This window comes from Salvia hispanica, chromosome 1, assembly GCF_023119035.1.
Source record: "Salvia hispanica cultivar TCC Black 2014 chromosome 1, UniMelb_Shisp_WGS_1.0, whole genome shotgun sequence".
Classification (NCBI taxonomy): Eukaryota; Viridiplantae; Streptophyta; class Magnoliopsida; order Lamiales; family Lamiaceae; genus Salvia; species Salvia hispanica.
In genome coordinates, this window is record NC_062965.1 from 52,426,504 (window position 1) to 52,447,632 (window position 21,129).

The 21,129-nt window shown below is 36.6% G+C and overlaps 3 protein-coding genes across 6 annotated transcripts; 1 reads left to right on the forward strand and 2 right to left on the reverse strand.

The window, feature by feature from the left end:
• Positions 1–1,885: 1,885 nt before the first annotated feature.
• Positions 1,886–6,504, forward strand: LOC125201197 (somatic embryogenesis receptor kinase 2). The gene is made up of 11 exons (XM_048099213.1): positions 1,886–2,537; positions 3,072–3,204; positions 3,287–3,358; positions 3,590–3,733; positions 3,840–3,911; positions 4,012–4,083; positions 4,185–4,297; positions 4,384–4,515; positions 4,597–4,938; positions 5,029–5,423; positions 5,932–6,504. Exons 1-11 carry the CDS (start codon positions 2,447–2,449, stop codon positions 6,244–6,246), a joined length of 1,881 nt encoding a protein of 626 aa, XP_047955170.1. The 5' UTR covers positions 1,886–2,446; the 3' UTR covers positions 6,247–6,504.
• A 359-nt stretch (positions 6,505–6,863) lies between these two features.
• On the reverse strand, positions 6,864–10,416 carry LOC125200511 (putative disease resistance RPP13-like protein 2). Its single transcript, XM_048098148.1, has 3 exons — positions 8,321–10,416; positions 7,419–8,221; positions 6,864–7,123 (listed from the first exon to the last, which is right to left on the reverse strand). The coding sequence occupies exons 1-2, from the start codon at positions 10,414–10,416 to the stop codon at positions 7,465–7,467; spliced, it is 2,853 nt and encodes a 950-aa protein (XP_047954105.1). The 3' UTR covers positions 6,864–7,123; positions 7,419–7,464.
• Positions 10,417–11,990: 1,574 nt separating this feature from the next.
• Positions 11,991–16,282, reverse strand: LOC125202385 (putative late blight resistance protein homolog R1B-13). 4 transcript variants are annotated; one of them, XR_007173088.1, is made up of 3 exons: positions 13,402–16,279; positions 12,778–12,863; positions 11,991–12,258 (listed from the first exon to the last, which is right to left on the reverse strand). XR_007173088.1 is itself a non-coding variant. In XM_048100774.1 (2 exons), the coding sequence occupies exon 1, from the start codon at positions 16,091–16,093 to the stop codon at positions 13,439–13,441; it is 2,655 nt and encodes an 884-aa protein (XP_047956731.1). In that variant the 5' UTR covers positions 16,094–16,280; the 3' UTR covers positions 11,991–12,258; positions 13,402–13,438. The 4 variants fall into 4 exon arrangements, 2 of the variants coding, with proteins under 2 accessions (XP_047956731.1, XP_047956732.1); XR_007173087.1 differs by having other exon boundaries at positions 12,415–12,863; XM_048100774.1 differs by lacking the exon at positions 12,778–12,863 and having other exon boundaries at positions 13,402–16,280.
• Between the last annotated feature and the right edge of the window lie 4,847 nt (positions 16,283–21,129).

A 21,129-nucleotide genomic window follows, 5' to 3' on the forward strand; every position in this document is an offset into this window, starting at 1 on the left:
CTACTTTATTTCTTTTACTTTACTTTACTTTCTCCTCTTAACACACAAAATATAACTGCATAAAATCTCGTGTCGCCCAAGAAAGGAGTCATCTTCTTTGGGACGGAGGGAGTACTATATGCTATCGCCTAGAAAAATAGGCAAAGAGAGAAATATTTAATATCGTTTTGGATTTGTATACAAGTATGCATTTATTACACTATTACTTCAAAATTTCATATAATTTCTCAATATATATTGCACAATCCTAAAATAATTGGACCAGTTATCGATTTGAATATACTATAAATCCATTATAACTATTATTAAAATCGAACGTGTATTCTAAATTTGACAATTCACACAAACTTTAAAATCGAACGTGTGTTCTCAAATTGACAATTTATACAAACTCTGGCATAATAATAACGACAACAATAAATAAATAAATTATTCAAACTGCATTTTGGCCCTATTAATTATTAATGATAAATAAAGCTGACCCACATTTAATATCTGGGGAAAAAGAATATTGAAAGGTGCTTTTCTTTGAACGGGGTTATGATTCTAGTGTCCCGTCACTTTCTACGACTTCTATTTTATTTCGAAATTCTAAATTTCATAAAATGATAAAATATCACTTTTTCCATAATAGTGGAGAATTTCAAGAAATGTAACTTTATTTTTCTGGTCGAATAATTCTGCCCCCATATTTATACTAGGAATACTTAATTATTTAACTCACCTTTTGAATTTTGATATATTCGCAAAATAAAGTTAGATGGGGATGGAATCTTTTCTGAAAGTTCAAAATTTTCTCTATCTGAAGATATTCTCTTTGGCTATGTAATGCTTTATTTGTTATTATGATTGTATAATGATAATAATTACTATAGATGACAAAACATGAACAATTTATTTTCAATATAACATGATACGTTGATTAAATTTTGCTAAAAATTATACCACGACCTTTACAGAGTATAACATCAAAAATATTTAGGCCCAATTAAGCTTTTCATCACACTAGAAAAGTATACTTCAGTCTGTAAATCACTCAAATTAAAATGATTATATTTTAAACCAAAGTTCAGATATTGTAGTATTATAAATAAGAAAGTGAGCATAATAATATCATTATATACAATTAATCATAAAATAAGACAATTTACATATATTTGTAATGGGGTGTGTTAGGTTTGTGTTAAAATGACAACCCCTCTTAAAATGACACCGTGACACCACTTATACAGCAATATTATAAACGCTACACATCAATATTACAAACACTACACAGCAATTTATAGATTGTTGTATAGTGTGTCGGATATTGCTGGATAAGAAATATTGCTAGATAAAGACCAGAAAATTGTTAACCGTCTTTTTCAAAAAAAAAAAAATAATTTGCCACGTGGCAGCTTATTATTCGTCCATGTGTACAAATGATTGGATAGGAATGGTGGTATAATGTTATTTTAAGGGTTGGTGGCATCCTAACATGCCCCGGGTGTGTTATATTGCTAACTTAGCAACATAGTGTATTAAAAATGTTAATACGATGACATTCAAATGTCAACACAAAATGTCAATAAAATTATGCATTGACATTTTAATGTCATTGTGTTGATTTTTTAATACATTGCGTTGATGAGTTAACAGAGTTAACAACTTTAAAAGTTAAGCGATTTGATCACACCTACATCTACATATATTATTTATTTAGTGTGTTTTGTCAATTTTTTAGCTTTAGCAAATTATATTGTTTCTAAACAATGCTTTAGAAGTCGAATTTTTCGATATAAAGATTATTCATTAATACTTTTATCATTTAATGTATTTTCCTCCAACTTATTTATGACTTTCTTAAAAAAAGGAAACGGCAAAAAAGAAAGAAAAGCTCAAAAGAAAAAAAGAGTGTTGTAGTATGAGCTCGAAGCCGTTCTAGGCTATGGAGACGGGCAGATAGGGCAGCCTCTTCACACCGTTCGGGCAGCTCTCGAACAGTGAACAATTCACACACACCCCCCAAAAAAGAAAAACGATTATTATCCCACACCCCCCTCACTCTCTCACCTCCACACTTCTCACTACAGAGAGAGAGAGAGGTGATATCCATTCTATACAGAGCGAAACCGAAAAGCAAAGTACAGAGGTAAAAAAGTTTGCAGAGAGCTATTAAAAGTGCTGGGAAAGTATCAAGACTACTAAAGTACACATTTTTACTCACACATTCAAGAAAAAAAAAATACTCATTTCGATTTCTGGGGTTTCCCAAGTCCAGGTTGTGTGATGGGATCGGTTTCTTGAGAGGAGAAAATCATAAAAATCGAATCTTTTGGGCTAAATGAGGGAGAATGGCATCTGGGTTTTTGTGGGTTTTCTGTAAATGCTGTGGATTTCACCGTTTGGATCTGAGGTGCTGTGGGTTTGAGCTATAGATACAGTTTCTTTGTGTGTATGTGTGGGGATGATGATGGGGAAGTTGATGGGGAGATGGAGCTTGGTTTCTCTGGTGGTTTGGTTGATCTTGGTGGTGCATATTTTTGCTAATATGGAAGGTTTGTATTCTTTGATGTTGATATTTACCTAATATTGGGCCTTTTTTTGTTTTGAAAGGGATTCTTGATTTGTTCCTTTGAATGTGCTTTTCTATTTCTGGTTTGAGCAATTTCAGCTGTTTGATTTTTAGTTTGATTTTGCAGCTGTTTTGTATAGGTGAGATGGAAAATGTATTTTTGTTTATGCCCTTATTGGATTATTGATTGAATTCCTTCCATAATTTTTTGAGTTTGTTCATTTAGATATGTGTGTTAAGCAAGAAATTTGAGATTATTCTTGCAGATATGCTACTTTATGGGCATTTCTTGTGATAAATTAGGGCTGTTTTGCAATGTGCTTGGAAATTTATTGCGAATCGGATGTTATTAGGGATTAGAAGCGTAGGAGTTGTAATTGGAATTGCTTGATTTCATGTTTGTGCACAAAATGTGTGTTTGAGATACATTTATGCAATATGTGTTACCCAACGAGCTGTTGATGCGTTGATAGTTTTACTCGTAGCGTCTGATTTTGGCCGTGGCATGTTTGAATAGGTGATGCCTTGCATAGCCTTAGGACAAACTTACAAGATCCTAACAATGTGCTGCAAAGCTGGGACCCGACCCTTGTCAACCCCTGCACGTGGTTTCACGTCACCTGCAACAACGATAACAGTGTGATAAGAGTGTAAGAATCTGTTTGTTGTACCCCTCCGTCTCATGCTTGTTCGAGTGTTGGCCTAATCTGTTTTGATCGCCTCTGTTTTCAGTGATCTAGGAAATGCTGCTTTGTCGGGTCAATTGGTCCCACAACTCGGCCTATTGAAGAATTTGCAGTACCTGTAAGCATCGTTCGTGGCTTTTCCTTTTTTCGTGTTTTCGACTATTGATTTTGAAGAGAAATGCAGAAGCATTATGATATGATTTTGATGCCTTGACATAACAATAAGCGAATATGCTCGATTTTTGTATCTTATTTTCGATCAAAAGCAATGAATAAGTAGCTGTGTTAGTATAAAGTGTGTATCCTATTTGCACTCATGTCGTTTCTGTTGATTTATATGGCGCGACAGTGAGTTATACAGTAACAACATTAGCGGGCCAGTTCCGAGTGATCTAGGAAATCTGACTAATCTGGTGAGCCTGGACCTGTACTTGAACAGTTTCACGGGTCCCATACCTGAATCGTTGGGGAAGCTGTCAAAACTGCGATTCCTGTGAGTGAAATTCTCTTAGTTGAGCAAATAGGATATGCACTTCTATTAACAACCTATCCTTGCTTCGTGAATCTTATTGTTTGCTGTTATGTTTTTGTAAGGATAGCCGGCTTAACAACAACAGCTTATCGGGCCCCATCCCTATGTCATTGACCAACGTCTCGGCCCTACAAGTGCTGTGAGTCTCTGGAGTTCGTCTAAAATACTTATTTTCTGTTCTTGACGCGCATCTAAGAAACATGGTAGTGATTATCATCGCGTTGTCGTGAATCGTGCAGGGATTTATCGAATAACCAGCTCTCGGGTGTGGTTCCGGATAACGGCTCCTTTTCGTTGTTCACGCCTATCAGGTATTCCGATCATGCTTCTATTAGCACTAATTGGGAACAATGTTTTCCAGTGCTCCCTCCCTCTTTTATTGGCTTCTGACATAGATGATGTGCGTTCGCAGTTTTGCAAATAATATGAACCTGTGCGGCCCTGTCACTGGACGGCCATGCCCAGGATCTCCTCCGTTTTCTCCACCCCCTCCTTTTATCCCGCCACCCCCTATCTCGTTGCCAGGTATTCTTAGTTTTAAATCATAGCTTTTTCAGCGACTCGATAAAATTGAATTTCCTTGTATTCCTACTTACTTGATGTAAATGCAGGAGGGAATAGTGTCACGGGAGCCATTGCTGGTGGAGTTGCCGCCGGCGCTGCTCTGCTATTCGCTGCACCGGCAATCGCCTTTGCGTGGTGGCGTAGGAGAAAACCACAGGAATATTTCTTTGATGTACCAGGTAAAGTGATTTTGATTCAGCATTGTAACTCTATGGAACAATCTTGTCGTTTCTCGTTAACTTATCGGATCACGCTTGCAGCCGAGGAGGACCCCGAAGTGCATCTCGGACAGCTCAAGAGATTCTCTCTCCGAGAGCTGCAAGTCGCGACCGACACTTTCAGCAACAAGAATATTCTGGGGAGAGGCGGCTTCGGGAAGGTATATAAAGGACGTCTCGCCGATGGCACTCTGGTTGCCGTTAAACGACTCAAGGAGGAGAGGACACCTGGCGGAGAGCTTCAGTTTCAAACAGAGGTCGAGATGATAAGTATGGCCGTGCATCGTAACCTTCTTAGACTCCGTGGCTTTTGTATGACTCCGACGGAACGGTTGCTCGTTTATCCGTACATGGCGAATGGAAGCGTTGCATCATGTTTACGAGGTGCCTTCCTTTTTTTCATTGAATAATATTTACTTCGATGTTAAGTGTTTTTAGAAGCTAAAGAAACTCGTCCATTTGCGTCTGTTGCAGAACGTCCGCCTAATGAGCCGCCACTCGATTGGCCAACTAGGAAGCGCATCGCTCTCGGATCCGCCCGGGGCTTGTCCTATTTGCACGACCACTGCGACCCCAAGATCATTCACCGTGACGTCAAAGCTGCGAACATCTTGCTAGACGAGGAGTTCGAGGCCGTTGTTGGAGATTTCGGCTTGGCTAAACTAATGGATTATAAGGATACCCATGTGACGACTGCTGTACGTGGAACTATCGGACATATAGCTCCGGAGTACCTATCCACGGGAAAATCATCTGAGAAAACCGACGTCTTTGGATATGGGATCATGCTTCTCGAACTGATAACCGGGCAGAGAGCTTTCGATCTGGCTCGCCTTGCGAATGACGATGATGTCATGTTGCTCGATTGGGTACGTAATCGCCTTTTTATTCGTTAAATTTATTATATTCGAATTTCAGAGTGAAGATTGGATAGGTAGGAATTTTGCATTTCACTAGACAGTCTTAGTGTGATTGTAGAGAAATGAGATAACAATCTCAGTTCAATAATTATAAGTAGTTGGTATAATTAATGAATAGTCAAATGAATAATTTTATAAATGATTAAAGCTAAGGTTAATTAGTGTTGACCTAAGAATTATTAAACATTATTTTTCAGCTATGGTTTGACCTATGAGTAACTTAGAAGATTTTATTTATTGTTTACTCCATTTTCTTACATTTAGTATATGAGTATGACCAACCTACAAAAATAGTAAGATTTCATAAGCAAGATTTTGTAAATTCTTGAACTTTCTTGACACATGACGATGACCCAATCAATGCAATATGAGACGTTGCACACGATGCTAGGTTGTTTCGTTATCCCTGTATTTACTAAAGGGGACCGGATTCTTAAACGGGTCTGGCCATTTTCAGGTCAAGGGACTTCTGAAAGAGAAGAAGCTCGAAATGCTGGTCGATCCGGATCTGCAGAGCAATTACATTGAATCAGAAGTCGAGCAGCTAATCCAGGTCGCTCTCCTCTGTACGCAGAGCTCCCCTATGGACCGGCCCAAGATGTCGGAAGTGGTGAGGATGCTAGAAGGCGACGGGCTGGCTGAGAAATGGGACGAGTGGCAGAAGGTGGAGGTTCATCGCCAGGAGGTGGAGCTCGCCCCCCACCCGACTTCCGATTGGATAGTCGACTCGACTGAAAATTTACACGCATTCGAGTTGTCTGGTCCCAGGTGACCTACATGGAGAAAACAAGAAGAAGAAAATTGTTAGGCACTTTAATTTTTTGAGATGTCACTTTATTTTTTGTTATTATTAGGGTTGAGGAATTAACAAATTTGATTATGGTAGGGGGTGGGAATGGGATTGTGAACTTTGTCTTGTCACATTTGTGCATAGATTGTTCAAGCCTTTTGTAATCCATGGCCCTTATTTGGCTACGAAAAAAAAAAGAAAAGCTAAAAATTTTAACGAATTGACTGGTTTTACTTTTCATTTTGTCTGTATGAAAGATAAATTGCTTATATCTAAGAAGAGAAATAACTTGTACAGAGAGCAATAACTTTTTTGTTTTTTTGAGATTTTCATTTCAAATAACATCTGTCCCACCTCTTCAAGATAGTAGTTATGCAGCGGCGGAGTCAGCTTTTCAGTGTCTGACATGCTCGCACCCACGGGAGAAGAGTCGTCAATGGAAGCACCAATTGATAGGATTAAAATTTCCTATCAAGGGGATTAGAGAGCATGCGTGAGACTTGTAGAGGAATTAACGTGTTTTCGAACAAGATGAATGAGAAATCGAACAATTTATAGACTCCCGCCTGCTTGATTTGATTTTACGACTCCGGAAGGACTCAAGAATAAAATCCGAGAAGGTCGACTCAAATCAATCTAAAGATAGTTTTAGTTCAACAAAACAAAAGGGAACAGAATATCAACTAATGGGAACTAAAATCCTAGAATCTTGCTGGCTTGAGGTCTTTCTTTTGGACGCCCGCCATCCTTCTTCTCGGTGATGGGCTCTTCGTGATTTGCACGTCTCGGGCTGCATGGTGGTGTGTTCGGTTGACGGGAGGCTCTGAATGGCGGGGTCACCTTGTTAACTTATTGGTTGCTGCCAAATAACTTGTTTTAGTATGTAAATGTAATAAATGGTTGATTATGCCACATTGCTAACTTATTGGCTACCAAATGGAGTAACTAATAAGGCAAGATAACTCTTCTATCTTGGATCCATCTACCAAACATAGATGCCTAATTCTCATTCAAATACTAGTATGGAAGAAAGAAGCCAACAGCCTAATACACACATAAGACAATAACATATAACCAAAATATGTCAAGTTTATAGTTAAGAAATAAATGAATCAATGTGATTTGAATAAATTAAATGAAGTAGGAAGGCTAACCTGTAACCTGTTAGCCAAGTTGGGAGTCTAGCTACGACGTCTCGACTCAAAAAGTAGAGTAGCCACGAACTCTGAAGAGAGAATATGGTAATTTCAAGGCAGAAGCAACAACTACAGGACTGCACTCAACTAATTCAATTGTTGCTCTGATTATAGAAGGATCACGTTGCCAATCGAGCTGTTGTAATTTGTAGCAATGCCGTATGCTTAGGAGGTCGAGACATGGGAGGCTTCCATGTTGAGCTCTCCATCGCACCAAATCAGTGTCTTCAATTACAAGTGTACGAAGTTTCAAAAAACCCCGCAATTCTACATCCCACTCCGCGCCTCGAAAGGCATAGCACTCTAAATGGAGTGAGTTGAGATTTGGTAGCAGCAAACCAATATCATTCATGTACTTCCACGGACACCCTAATCCATACAAAGACAACTTCGTCAAACTTGATGGGAACATCGAAAGAGGAACTCTATGCTCATACTTTATGTCAGGGTTCCTGACCATATATGCTAGATTCTCCAAATTATGGAGATCTTCCAAGGTATAATCCGAGCCACTGAATGGGTTGTTACCATCGTCATCGTCATAAGGCTTCAACTCCATCTGAATTAACAAAAGAATTAAATTAGGGATTCTTTTGAGAACCTCTCTAGTGCAACTCTTTGCAGTAACACCAGTGAGATAATGGAGTTTGTCCAAAGTAGCATCACAATTAGGGGTTGGTAAGTCTTTTCCGTAGACTCTAATATTTTGTAGTGCTTGCATATTCCATATTTCCACCGGCATATATGACGGAGCTCCACGCCTGTTAATGTTCATATGATGTTCGATAATCAAGTATTGAAGGTGAAGAAGGTTGGATATGGAAGAAGGGAGCTCTTTGTTGCAAGTTAGTGCAAGGTACCTTAGACAAACTAGTTTCACAATTTCAAGCGGGAAATAGTAAAATCGGACTGCATTAGCATGTAGTACTCTGAGCAACTTGAAATCCATGGCATGTATTGGCACTGGATATTGGTTGTAAGGACCATGACAAAGGAGTGAACGGGCAGTGGATGAACAATCACTTTTTATTGAATCATACACTTGTTTGAAGGCAAACAACATGTTACCATGAGCACACAAACGACGCTGGTCTTCCATAACTTCATCACAACTTTGTAAAACATGCAAAAACTTGATCTTACTAGCTTCTTTCTTACACAAGTGCATCCAACAAGAATGCACGTAGAACTTATTTTCTGAAAACCAAGATTTTGTTCCCCTCTCAAATTGAATAAGATGATAGTGGCGAGAAAGCTTTTTCAAGCACTTATTAAGATAACCTTTGGAAGTATGTTTTACAGATGGTTCGAAAAACCCATCAGATATCACCAGATAGGTAGCACTTAACAAGTCGATGTTTTCATATGGAGGGAAAGCTCCAACATAGAGAAAAAGCATTTTTAGATATTGAGGTAAATATTCATAACTTGGAAAAAATACCTCGGATATTTGATCACATGCACCCACGAAAACGGAATTATGTTGTGTTCCAGCTACCTCAGTCCAATATTCTGGGGTCTTATCTTCTTTGGATAGGAACTCTGCAACTGTAACTATCATAAGTGGAAGACCTTCACATTTGTAGACAATAATCTTTCCCAACTCCTCCAGGTGAGGAGGTATGCCCTTCTCACCGAATACCTTCTTACCAAATAACTTCATACTTTCTTTAAAAGTCAAGAATCGTACTTTGACATAAAACGGAGATTCTTTAATTCTTAGCCTGCTTGTAACCAAGATTCGGACATTCTCTTGTATCAAGATATCCATTAGTTGTGTGTCAGTTTCCCATACATCATCCAACACAATGAGACATTTCTTATCCTTCACTCTCTCTTCGAAAAGTTCGGCTAATTTCTGGTTGTCAGCATCCTCTCCTTGGGTAAGCATTTGATCGTGTGTGTCGGGATCCACTTGAGCTAGAATGCATCGTAATATTTCATTGAACTCACACTTTCTGCCCACTTTAATCCATGCTCGAAGCTCAAAATGTCTCTGGATCAACTGATCATCAAATATTTTCTTAGCCAGAGTTGTCTTTCCAACCCCAGCCATCCCCGTGACTAATAACCAATTCACTATATGAAGATCTTCATCAAAAAACCTATTCCATTGATATTCATTTTTTTCTTCATTTTCATCTTGATCTACATCTAATAACCAATGCCATTCATCTTCTTCACTTTCACTTTCACTTTCACCTTCATTTTCATCTCCAATTTCACTTTCACTTTCACTCTCACCTTCATCTTCACTTTCACCTTCACTTTCACTCTCACCTTCATCTTCACTTTCACCTTCACTTTCACCTTCATTTTCATCTCCAATTTCACTTTCACTTTCACTCTCACTCTCACCTTCACTTTCACATTCACTTTCACTCTCACCTTCACTTTCAACTTCACCTTCACTTTCACCTTCACCTTCACTTTCAAGTTCACTATCTGCAAGAAGATAACCCCTGATTTTTTTAAATACATCAGATAATCCAACCATCTCTGAGTTGATTCCACTAAAATCAATTCTTGAGCAAATAGGTTCGCCTTCTTCTTCAGGCATAGTCACCACTTGAATATAGTAGTCCTTCAACATCTCCATCAGCTCTTCGACTAAGCAATCAACACTCTCTCGCAAACTCTGCAGATCTACAGAGAAAGACAAGTGATCTCCCTCGCTTTCGAGTTGTGCAAGAATCTGATCGGTGAAACAGGTTTCTAGTAGATCTTCAAATTTCCATACGACCTCTTTGATTCGTTCATCCAAAGCATTCACCTTCGTCCTGATCTTGTTGTACCCGGTCCCCTCCAATTTCTGCAGGGTTTTCTGCAACAAACACATGTGGATGTAGGCCGGTTTTATGATTTCCCGAGAAGGGCCAACCAGATTAATGCGGGACGAATGGACAATACGCGTAATCGTATTCTTAAGAGAAACGGCTGCGCCGTAAGCCGCCATCACTAGGTAGAGTTGTGGTGGAGAAGAGGAGTTGGCAACGGCGTTAGATGGTGGTGGGATTTAGTATTGCTAATCACGTGTATTGATTAACGTGTAAAACTACAGATTAAGAAAATAATTGATGGTACAAATGTCATAAGCTCTGTTTTTAAAGCTGTCTCCATGTGTTTGTTAATATAGTTGCATGTTTTTGTGAGTTGAAGGATATTTAAATAATGCAGACCCATAAGTAAAGTACTTCCTCGGTCGAGATGTTTATTTTCGGCACGGGTTTGAAAAAAAAGTTGTATTAAGTGAGTTAAGTAATTTCATATTCCCTACGTCCACAAAATGTTGTCCAAATTTGACTTGACACGAGTTTTAAGAAATGTGAAGAAAAATTAGTGGAAAAAGTTAATGTAATGTAAGTCTCACATTTATATATAGTTTTTATAATAGAATGTGAGTGTAATGAGTTAGTTGAAAGTAAGATCCATTTATTAAAAATGGAAAAAAGCAAAGTGGACAACATTTTACAGGTGGATCAAAATGGTAAAACTGGACAGCATTTCACGGACGGAGGGAGTAATAAAATAGGAAAGCGAACAAGTAGAGAGATGAAGAGAGAACAAAGTAAGAGAGAGTAAAGTAAGAGAAAAGAAAAGTTGTTGTTTTTTGCCAAAAAAGGAAACAACTCAACTACAGTCAGACAACCCAAAAAGAAATACTCCCTTCGTCCACGAAAATTTGTCCCATTTTTCCATTTCCGTTCGTCCCCCAAAATTTGTCTCATTTCACTTTTACCATTTTTGGTAGTGGACCCCATATTCCACTAACTCATTCCTACTCATATTTTATTATAAAACTAATATATAAAAGTAGGACCCACAATCCACTAACTTTTTCAACCACTTTCCATTCCATTTCTTAAAACCCGTGCCCGGTCAAACCGGGATGAATTTTCGTGGACGGAGAGAGTATAACTCAGCTACATAGGGACACAGGGAGTAAGTTTTTTCCAAGAAAATTCAATTTGTTGTCAATAAAACTTAATTTGGTGGACTATAGTCCACTGTCCACTAATCATGGTCTAAGTTAATCAACCCATAAATTTCTTACTATAAGATTGCTATGATCCACCCACTTTCCAAGATTATAAGTTCGTGTTTTTTATGTCCTCGGTTACATATGTGGGATGTCGCATATATCAACGGAGTATATTATAGATGAATAACAAAAAAAAGTACTAGTATCCATTTTTTTTTGTCAATAATGTTGGTTTGAAAAACTATAAACTTGTGATTAAATATGATATTTCTCTAAAATTTAAAAGTGGTCAATAAAAGTGATCAATTTTGCATAATGTGCAAATTTCTCACGGCGAGTCATTTCGACAATCATTAAAATCGACATGGCACATTTAATTCCAAGTGGCATCTAATCCTATTTGGCTGAAAACATTGCATTTGTGCGACTTTGCCCTCCATCTTGTTCAACCGAATCGTATTTCTTACCGTTGGTGGCTCAATTTTCGTCGAGGCGACTTCGACGCTTGAGAGATATTAACGTTCACACAGCTCAAAATGGTATCATAATTAAGTAAAACTTGTAGTATTATTAAGAAATAAGAGTCTTGTTTGATTCAAACACTACGACATGGGAAAAGAACCAAACGAAGAAAAACCCATGAAGGAGCTTATAACATGCCCACACGCGATTAAAACTCGATTACAAAAAACGACTTAAAAATACAACGGACTCGATAACAAATCACAATCCTTAGTAGATTCAAGAAACAAACCATTAATATAGTTAAAACGATGGCATAACTTGACGTCTTATCCCTTCTGCTCTCTCATTTCCCTGAAAACAATAAATGAATAACAAAAACATATCAAGTTCAAATCACAAAAAACAATTAAAGTTAAGAAAGATTGATACGATTTGTGCAAATTACATGAAGCAGGAAGACTAATATGTATAGTGCAATGTTTAGTAAAGAAATGAGAATAAACATACCTGGGTTTTATTTTTCATGCCATCTAAAACAGACAAAGACTATTTATACATAGTGACCTAACCTATGCAGTTCGACTCTCTTACAACAATCCAGGAACGAACCGTCAAAGAAAACCCCAGGAGTAAATTACTATATTCACTCGACTCTCTTACATAAAATACTTGACTCGATTAACAACATAACTAACTCCGACGTAGACTTGGCGGAACCACACTGTGACGTAGTCGGAAGAGAGGACCTCCAAAGGCGGTCCTCTCAGACTAAGCTGTACATGGCTCAGCTATTTTGGTTCACGCTGAGCCATGTACAGTGAGTTCCGTATCAACAAATGAAAGAGAAAATACAAATACATATGAGCTTACATAAATAATCAAACATTATTCAACAAAATCCACCAATTCACAATCCTTGACGCAGCGTCTGACAGTCTTTTTACTCTCTCATTTGCCTATAAATCGATAAATGAATAAATGATGTGAGCACACATAAATATCATTGTGACAGAATAGAGTAATTGTGTAATCTAGACAAGAACAGACGTAAAGAGACACATAATTTACATGTTTCACCAACGTTGTGTTAGCTACGTCCTCGGGCAGAAAACGGAGAACAGATTGTATTCAGATTGTTTTCATATTACAGAGTAATGCAACCTACTTCTATATTATAGAATAGGCACAGAGACGACGGGCTAAGCCCAATATAACAATTAGGACCCGAAACAGAAATATTAGTATATCATAGCGTCGGGCTAGGCACACAGCGAGACCCCGTTTGGCTAGCGGCAAGCTATGCATATTCAAGATATACTAACAAATATCTTTAATATGTTATATGTATTAAACAACAACTACATGTCAAATTCTCATTCATAATAAACTAACTAGAAACGAAAATTAGATCAAATAACATAATAAAACATAAGACATCTAATTCATACTTTGATATCAGTGAATTTTAGATATGGAAATATTAGAGGGTCAAACCTGTAAGCCAAGTTGAGAGTAGCAAAAACTTCTCTTCTCAAACAATATAGTTGAAATGAATTTGAAAGAGAGATCGTGGTAACTGCAGGGCAGAAGTGACACCTAATGGGTTGCACTCATATAATTCAATTAGAGTTGTTAACATTGAGGGATCACGCGCCCAATCGAATTGTTGCAATTTGTAGCAATGTCGCATGCTTAGAAGCTTAAGCATGGGGAGGCCTCCATGTTGAACTTTCCATCGCACCAGATCAGTGTCTTCAATTACAAGTATCTCAAGTTTCAAAAACCAACCACTTTTTATCTCCCACTCTGGTCCTCGAAAGGCATAGTGTTCTAGTTTGAGTTCTTGAAGATTTGGTAGCAGCAAACCAATGTCATTCATGTGCTTCCATGGACACCCTAAGCCGCTCAGCTGCACAATTTCAAGACCTGACGAGAACATTGAAAGAGGAACCATAAACTCATATTTCATGTCAGGGTTCGGTACAGAGTACACAAGCTTCCCCAAATTCTGGAGTTCTACTGAGATATTATCCAAGCCACTTAGTGGACTGATATCACCATCGTCGTCGTAAGGCTTCAACTCCATACGAATTCCTAATATCCCTAAATTACGGATTCTTTTCAAAATTTCTCTAGTGCAACTCTTTGCACTCACACCCCAAAGACAAAAGAGTTTTTCCAAAGTAACATTAGAATTAGGGGTTGGTAGGTCTCTTCCTTCGACCTCAATATGTTGTAGTTCTTGCATGCTCCATACTTCCACCGGTATACATGAAAAAACTCCATACTTTTTAATCGTCGCATGCGTTTTGACAATCAAGGTTTCAAGGTGAAACAGGTTGGATATGGAATTAGGGAGTTCTTTGTTGCAAGTTAGGGAAAGGTACTTTAGACAAACTAGTTTCATAATTTCAAGGGGGATATGGTAAAATCGGACACTACAAGCATTTAGTACTCTGAGCAACTTGAAATCCATGGCATGTATTGGCACCGGATACATGTGGTTAGGACCATAACAAAGGAAAGAACGGGCAGTAGATGCACAATCACTTTTTATTGAATCATATACTTCTTTGAAGGAAAATAAAGCGTTCCAATGGGCACATAACCGACGTTGGTCTTTCATAACTTCATCCCAACTTTTTAAAACATGCAAAAACTTGATCATAGTAGCTTCTTTATTACATACGTGCTGCCAGACAGAATGCACATACAACTTGTACGGTGAAAACAGAGAATTTGTATCGCCTTCTTCAAGAACAAGATTATACCACTTAATAAGCTTTGTGAAGCAGTTCTGGGTATATTCTCTTAAAGTGTATTCTGTAATCGGTTCAACAAATCCTTCAGCTATTATCTGATGCACGAATTCCCTTTCATGGATATTACAATATGGAGGGTAAGCTCCAAAATAGATAAAGAACATTTTCAAATGTTGAAGCAAGTATTCATAGCTTGGATAAAGTACCTTTGATATTTGATCATGTGCATCCACAAAAACTGAATTCTGTTGTTTTTCTGCTACCTCAGTCCAGTATTGTTTTTCTGCTTCCTCAGTCCAGTGTTGTGGGGTCATGTATTCTTTGGATAGAAGCTTTGCAACTGTGACTATCAAAAGTGGAAGACCATCACATTTTTGGGCAATCTTCTCTCCCAATTTCTCAAGGTGAGGAGGGAATTCCTTTTCACCGAACACCTTCTCAGCAAGTAATTTCGTACTCTTTTTTATATCTAACTTGCGCATTCTTAGAAAAGTTGGAGTTTGTTTCATTCTAAGCCTGCTTGTAAGCAAGATTTGCACATTCTCTTTTGGCAAGTTATCCATTAGTCGCGTGTCCCATTCCCATACATCATCCAACACAATGAGACATTTCTTATCCTTCAATCTCTCTTCCAAGATTCTAGCTAACTTCTTGCCATCATCATCATCATCATCATCATCATCATCATCATCATCATCGTCTCCTTGGGTAACCATTTGGTTGCGAGTGTTGGGATCCGCTTGAGCTAGAATACATCGTAATGTTTCAATTGATTCACATTTCCTCCCCACTTTGACCCATGCTCGAAGCTCGAAATGTGTCTGAACCAATGGATCGTCAAATAATTTCTTAGCTAGAGTTGTCTTTCCAACCCCTGCCATGCCAGTTAATAATAACGGATTGCTTATATCTTCTGAAAGAAGATAATCCATGGCATGTTCAAAAAAATCAGATAATCCAACCATGTATGAGTTGATTCCACCAAAATCAATTCTTGAGGAAATCGTTTCGCCTTCTTCTTCAGGCATGCTCACCAGCTCACTATCGTACTCTGTCTCCATCACCGTCACCCTCTCGATGAAGTTATCAACACTCTCTCGCAGATTCTGCAGATCTAGAGAGAAAGAGGAGTGATCCCTCTCACTTTCGAGCTGTGGAAGAATTTGTTGGGCGTAATGGGATTCGAGTAAATCTTCGAATTCCCACACGACCTCTTTGATTCGTTCATCCAGAGCATTCACCTTCGTCCTGATCTTGCTGTAGCTTGTCTCGTCCAATTTCAGCAAAACTTTCTGCAAGCGACACATGGCCTCGTAGGCCGGTTGTAGGATTTGTGGAGAGGGAGGAACCAGCGAAATACGAGCCGATTGTAGAATACACTGAATTGTATTCTTGAGAGAGATCGCTGCGGCATAAGCCGCCATCACTTGATGGAAATATGAATGATCAAGGCAGAGTAGGCTGCAATTGTTGTTGTTGTTGGTGGTGGTGGTATAATGAAATTGTATGCTGCATTTGGTAAGAAATGAGCTGCTGAATGGAATAATAAATCACATAATACAACATAATATAAATTTGTAACAAATGGCCAAATACACTAAATTCGTAAAATGGACATATGTACATGACTAATTTTAGTCTTAATTCAATAAACTACACCCTTTTAAATAAAGTCATACCAAAAATACAACATAACAATCATCCTACTATATACTAATATCTCGCTTCTCTATTTGACTAATAGTATAATTTAAATATGACCATACCTGCTCAATTATTGAAGTCAACAATCAGCATGGCTAATAGAAGAACAAAAATAATTTAAATATGACCATACCTGCTCAATTATTGAAGGCAATAATCAGCATGGCTAATACAAAACTAAAACAATAATTTTCAATTAAAACAACCATCAATTTTTTATGGCAAATTCTCTTTCATAGACTAATAGTATAATTTAAATATGACCATACCTGCTCAATTATTGAAGTCAACAATCAGCATGGCTAATAGAAGAACAAAAATAATTTAAATATGACCATACCTGCTCAATTATTGAAGGCAATAATCAGCATGGCTAATACAAAACTAAAACAATAAGTTTCAATTAAAACAACCATCAATTTTTTATGGCAAATTCTCTTTCATAGACTAACTAGTAACGAAAAGATCAACAATCGGCATTCCTAATACATACTTAAAGGTTAAAACAACGATTTTCATTTGTAACAACTACTCCCTCCGTCCACCAATACAAGATGAGTTTTGACCGGACACATGTTTTATGAAATGTAGCAGTAGAAAATTGGTTGAAATAGTTAGTAGAATGTGAGTCCAATATTTATATATTACTTTTATAATAAAATGTAAGTAAGAAAAATTTAATTAAATATAAGATCCAATACCACTACAAAAAACTGTAAAATTATCAACGGAATTTTCCGTCGGTAATGTGTTTGCCGACGGAAATACCGACGGATATTTTCCATTTGTAAACTTCACGTCAGTAATATTTACCGACAGAATACATTCCGTTCGTATATTTTTCCGACGGATTCCCCGACCTAATGCTACCGTCAATAAATTTAGTGCATCATCCGTCAGTAAATACTGACGTGCTTATTCCCACTATTTCCGTCTGTAATTAATGGGTATTTTTCACAAATTAATTCAGTAATTACTGTGTAACACCTATTTTCATTTATACAATCAAATCACCTATAATAGCTAAAATAATTCCATAATAGCAACAAACCAATAATAATAGCCTAAAGGTATATTAGTTAACCATCACCAAAGTACAAATAAAAAAGAACACATAATAGGGAGTTTATATTTAATATGTATCAAGTCTGTGAAGCATCATCATCAATGAGTCGTGAGAAATTGAATTGTTGGGAAATCATGATCCGGTTCATCTTCTCTTCCATCGCTGAAATTTTCACACTTTGCACATCTAAATCTTGTCGAATTCCCCCCTAATTATATTTTCCCTCTTAATTCCCCCCTTAATTCAGCCCTTAATTCATCATTTATTTCCTTATGCAATTCATCTCGCAAGGAAAAGGATCCAAGGTTGTTGCTCTTGTAGACTGTGTCTAGGTGTAAACCACGAGGTTAATTAGGTGCCAAGTTTCATGTCCCAAACATCCTCTTCTTCTTGTCGAGCTTTCCTCAACAAAAATCATTAATGAAGATGTCACTCAAATTTTGATTTTCGCCCTTTATTGCTGCAATCGCTTGCACCATCGCCTAGATAATAAGAAAATTATACACATAACTTAAAACATTGAACTAAACCTCAAAAAACATATTATAACGAGTGTAGGCAGACCATGAATAAGAGACAAAATAAAAGGAAAGCAGCTTACCCTTGAAGCTAAACTCTTCTCTTCAACTACAAGCTATAAATCTCCTAGCTCCGCTCATTGAATAAGAGACAACTGCAAAAAAACAAAAATTGGTGATTAATCAGTACACATGCCCTATTTATACTTAGTTTGTGAAATAACATGAGTAAAGGTCAAATGTGGTCCCTAACATATGACCGTTTTATCAATTTGGTCCTTAACATTATCATTTTGATTATTTGGTCCCTCACAAATAAACTCGGACCCGAATCGGTCCTCACTTAATAGAACCGCCAAAAAATAGACGGTGATTGCAATTTGACTATATTAAATTACTAATGGTAATTAATTATACCTAATTATAATTCTTAATTCCTATTAAATTACAAATTATTCATTTCATTTTGCAACTGATACTATCTTTTTTCCAATTTTGCTTATAGGAAAAGAATTATAATTGTATAATTAATTACCATTAGTAATTTAATATAGTCAAATTGCGGTCATCGACTATTTTTTTACGGTTCTGTTAAGTGAGGACCGATTCAGGTCTGAGTTTATTTGTGAGGGACCAAATAATAAAAAAGATAATGTTAAGGACCAAATTGATAAAACGGTCATATGTTAGGGACCACATTTGGCCTTTACTCAAATAACATTGATTTGATGCACGTATATTGACTTAATACCACCAGGAAGAAATGAAATTCACAAACATGGTGCCTAGTAAGGAAGATGAAGTCATTATAGATTAAGCAAGAAAAGAGAATTTACGTACATGCCTACATGCAAGATACTGTTATCGAAAAATCCATAGGAAAAGAAAGCAGAATGAATGAGCAGAATACTAATGTTATCCTCACATTAACGAAAAATGACTAATAATGAAAGCTACATAACTCATCGTTGTCATAATGATATCTGCAAATTACCACTGGGTTTTATTACTGTAAGTATGTAGTTCTTGCATTTTCTCCTCTTTATATGGCCTAAAGACTTGTGGTGTTTCATTTCAGATAAAACTGATAAAAATAAAAGATTTAGGTGCAATATAGACCTGTGGTGTTTCATTTCAGTACTCTTAAAAGGATTTTGTTCACAAGCTTGTGAGAACCTTTTAGAATACTGATGTTAGAAAACCCCAAAAAATCATAAATTAAATAAATTTAAAGAGTACTATAAGTTTAATATAATCATCCTTGCTTCTCGATTTGTTTAATAGTAGTACTATAATTTAAATATACCATACCTGCTCAATTATTGAAGTCAACAATCGGCATTCTTAAGACAATACCTACATGCTAAAACAATGATTTTCAATTGTAACAACTATCTCATTTTATGTGTAAAATTCTCGTTCATGGACTAATTAACTAGAAAAAAAGATCAACTAACATCTAATAACATGATATGACAAAATTTATGTTTATAATTTGCTTATAAAAAAGTGTTGGAATGGGCACACAACTCTATTTATTCATATCATCATCCCAATTTTGTAAACATGCAAAAATTTGATCTTACTAGCATTTGATTATTGATTCGATTCTAACAAAACAAGATGGTATCCACGAGAGGCTCCATCGAGCAATCGATCTTAATATATTAGTTTGCCTTCATTTAATGCTCCATATATAATTTATATGAGTCATTTAATAAGATTATTCAGTAAATGAATACACGTCTATTAAAATTAAATAAAAAAATTGAATTGTAATTCAGTACATCCTTATCGATTTATTTTACGCTCAATATTTTAATTATGGGCTCCCACAAGCTATAAGTAATAATTTCCCTTTGCAAGTGAAACCTAAAACACTGGCTATATATTCAAAACAACAGGTATAATAGTAAAAAGTAAAAAATTCGATGGTCCGGACACATTGTATATTGGTGTATCAAACTAAGGCCATCCGCATCCCTGTCTCTTAACCGTCTCATCTCTTCACTATTTATGGGTCCCACTGTACTTTTCAGTCCATCTCTTAACTAAGAGACAATACGTGCATCCCTCCATCTCTTAACCATCTCATCCCTTAACTATTAATTCAATTTCATTTTTTATTTTAATTTCCAACAAATTCAATTAATAAAAACACACTTCATTAAATAAAATAAAATTATAATTTAAAAACCTAAAAATTTAAAAAAGACATAATTAAAAAAATCAAAAAATCGAATTTTTATTTTTTTAGACATAAAAAAGACATAATCACAATTTCATTACATAATTTAAATAAAAAAGACATAAAAAATCGAATAAAATAAATTTCATTACAATTTAAATAAAATAAAATTACAATTTCATTTTTTTTTTCGAAAAATCAAAATTTTGTTTTTTATAAAAAAATCGAATTATGACGTCATTATTACGACGCTCACTCGCGTGCCGGCGAGTAGGCGTCACGCCGCACGCCAGCGTGCGCCACGTGGCCCGCGCGTAGCTCGCCCGCTCGAGGCCGGCCCCTTCTGCTCGCGACGCGCGATGAGCTGGCTCGTCTCTTCAGGACGAGATGCATGCTGCATCGCCGTCTCATGCCAGCTCGTCTCTTCGAGACGACATAGGGACCGCAGCAAGATGCGCTGCGGATGCCCTAATCACGATTGTGTAAAGAGGAGAAATGGAGGAAAGAGAGAGATTTTTGCAACTGAGATTATCTTATGATAAAACAACATAATCATATAATGACTCATAAATTAATTGATTTGGAGTCAAAATCACCAATCTATTCATTTATTGATAGATATTGGAAACACCATAAAATGGCTAAAATAACATTATAATTTCCCTTATTTCTAAGAGAATTTATGCATACCTTCTACGTACCTATTTTGCATTCTATTATGCAGTCTTCGCTGCTTCTGCATATTGACTTAACTGAATGACACACATAAAAATATAAAATTAAAATAATAAATATATACATTAAAGGGATACTTGTAATATTTATATTATTATTTTTTGCATACTCATGAAACCGGAATATAAAATCATAACTTTACAATTTTTGGCAATTATTTAACAGTGGCCAAAATTTTAAATGACGTGGCACAACACCACATGGTTTCAGACTTTCAGTTATATCAGTGTCATTTATCTAGCACTAAAA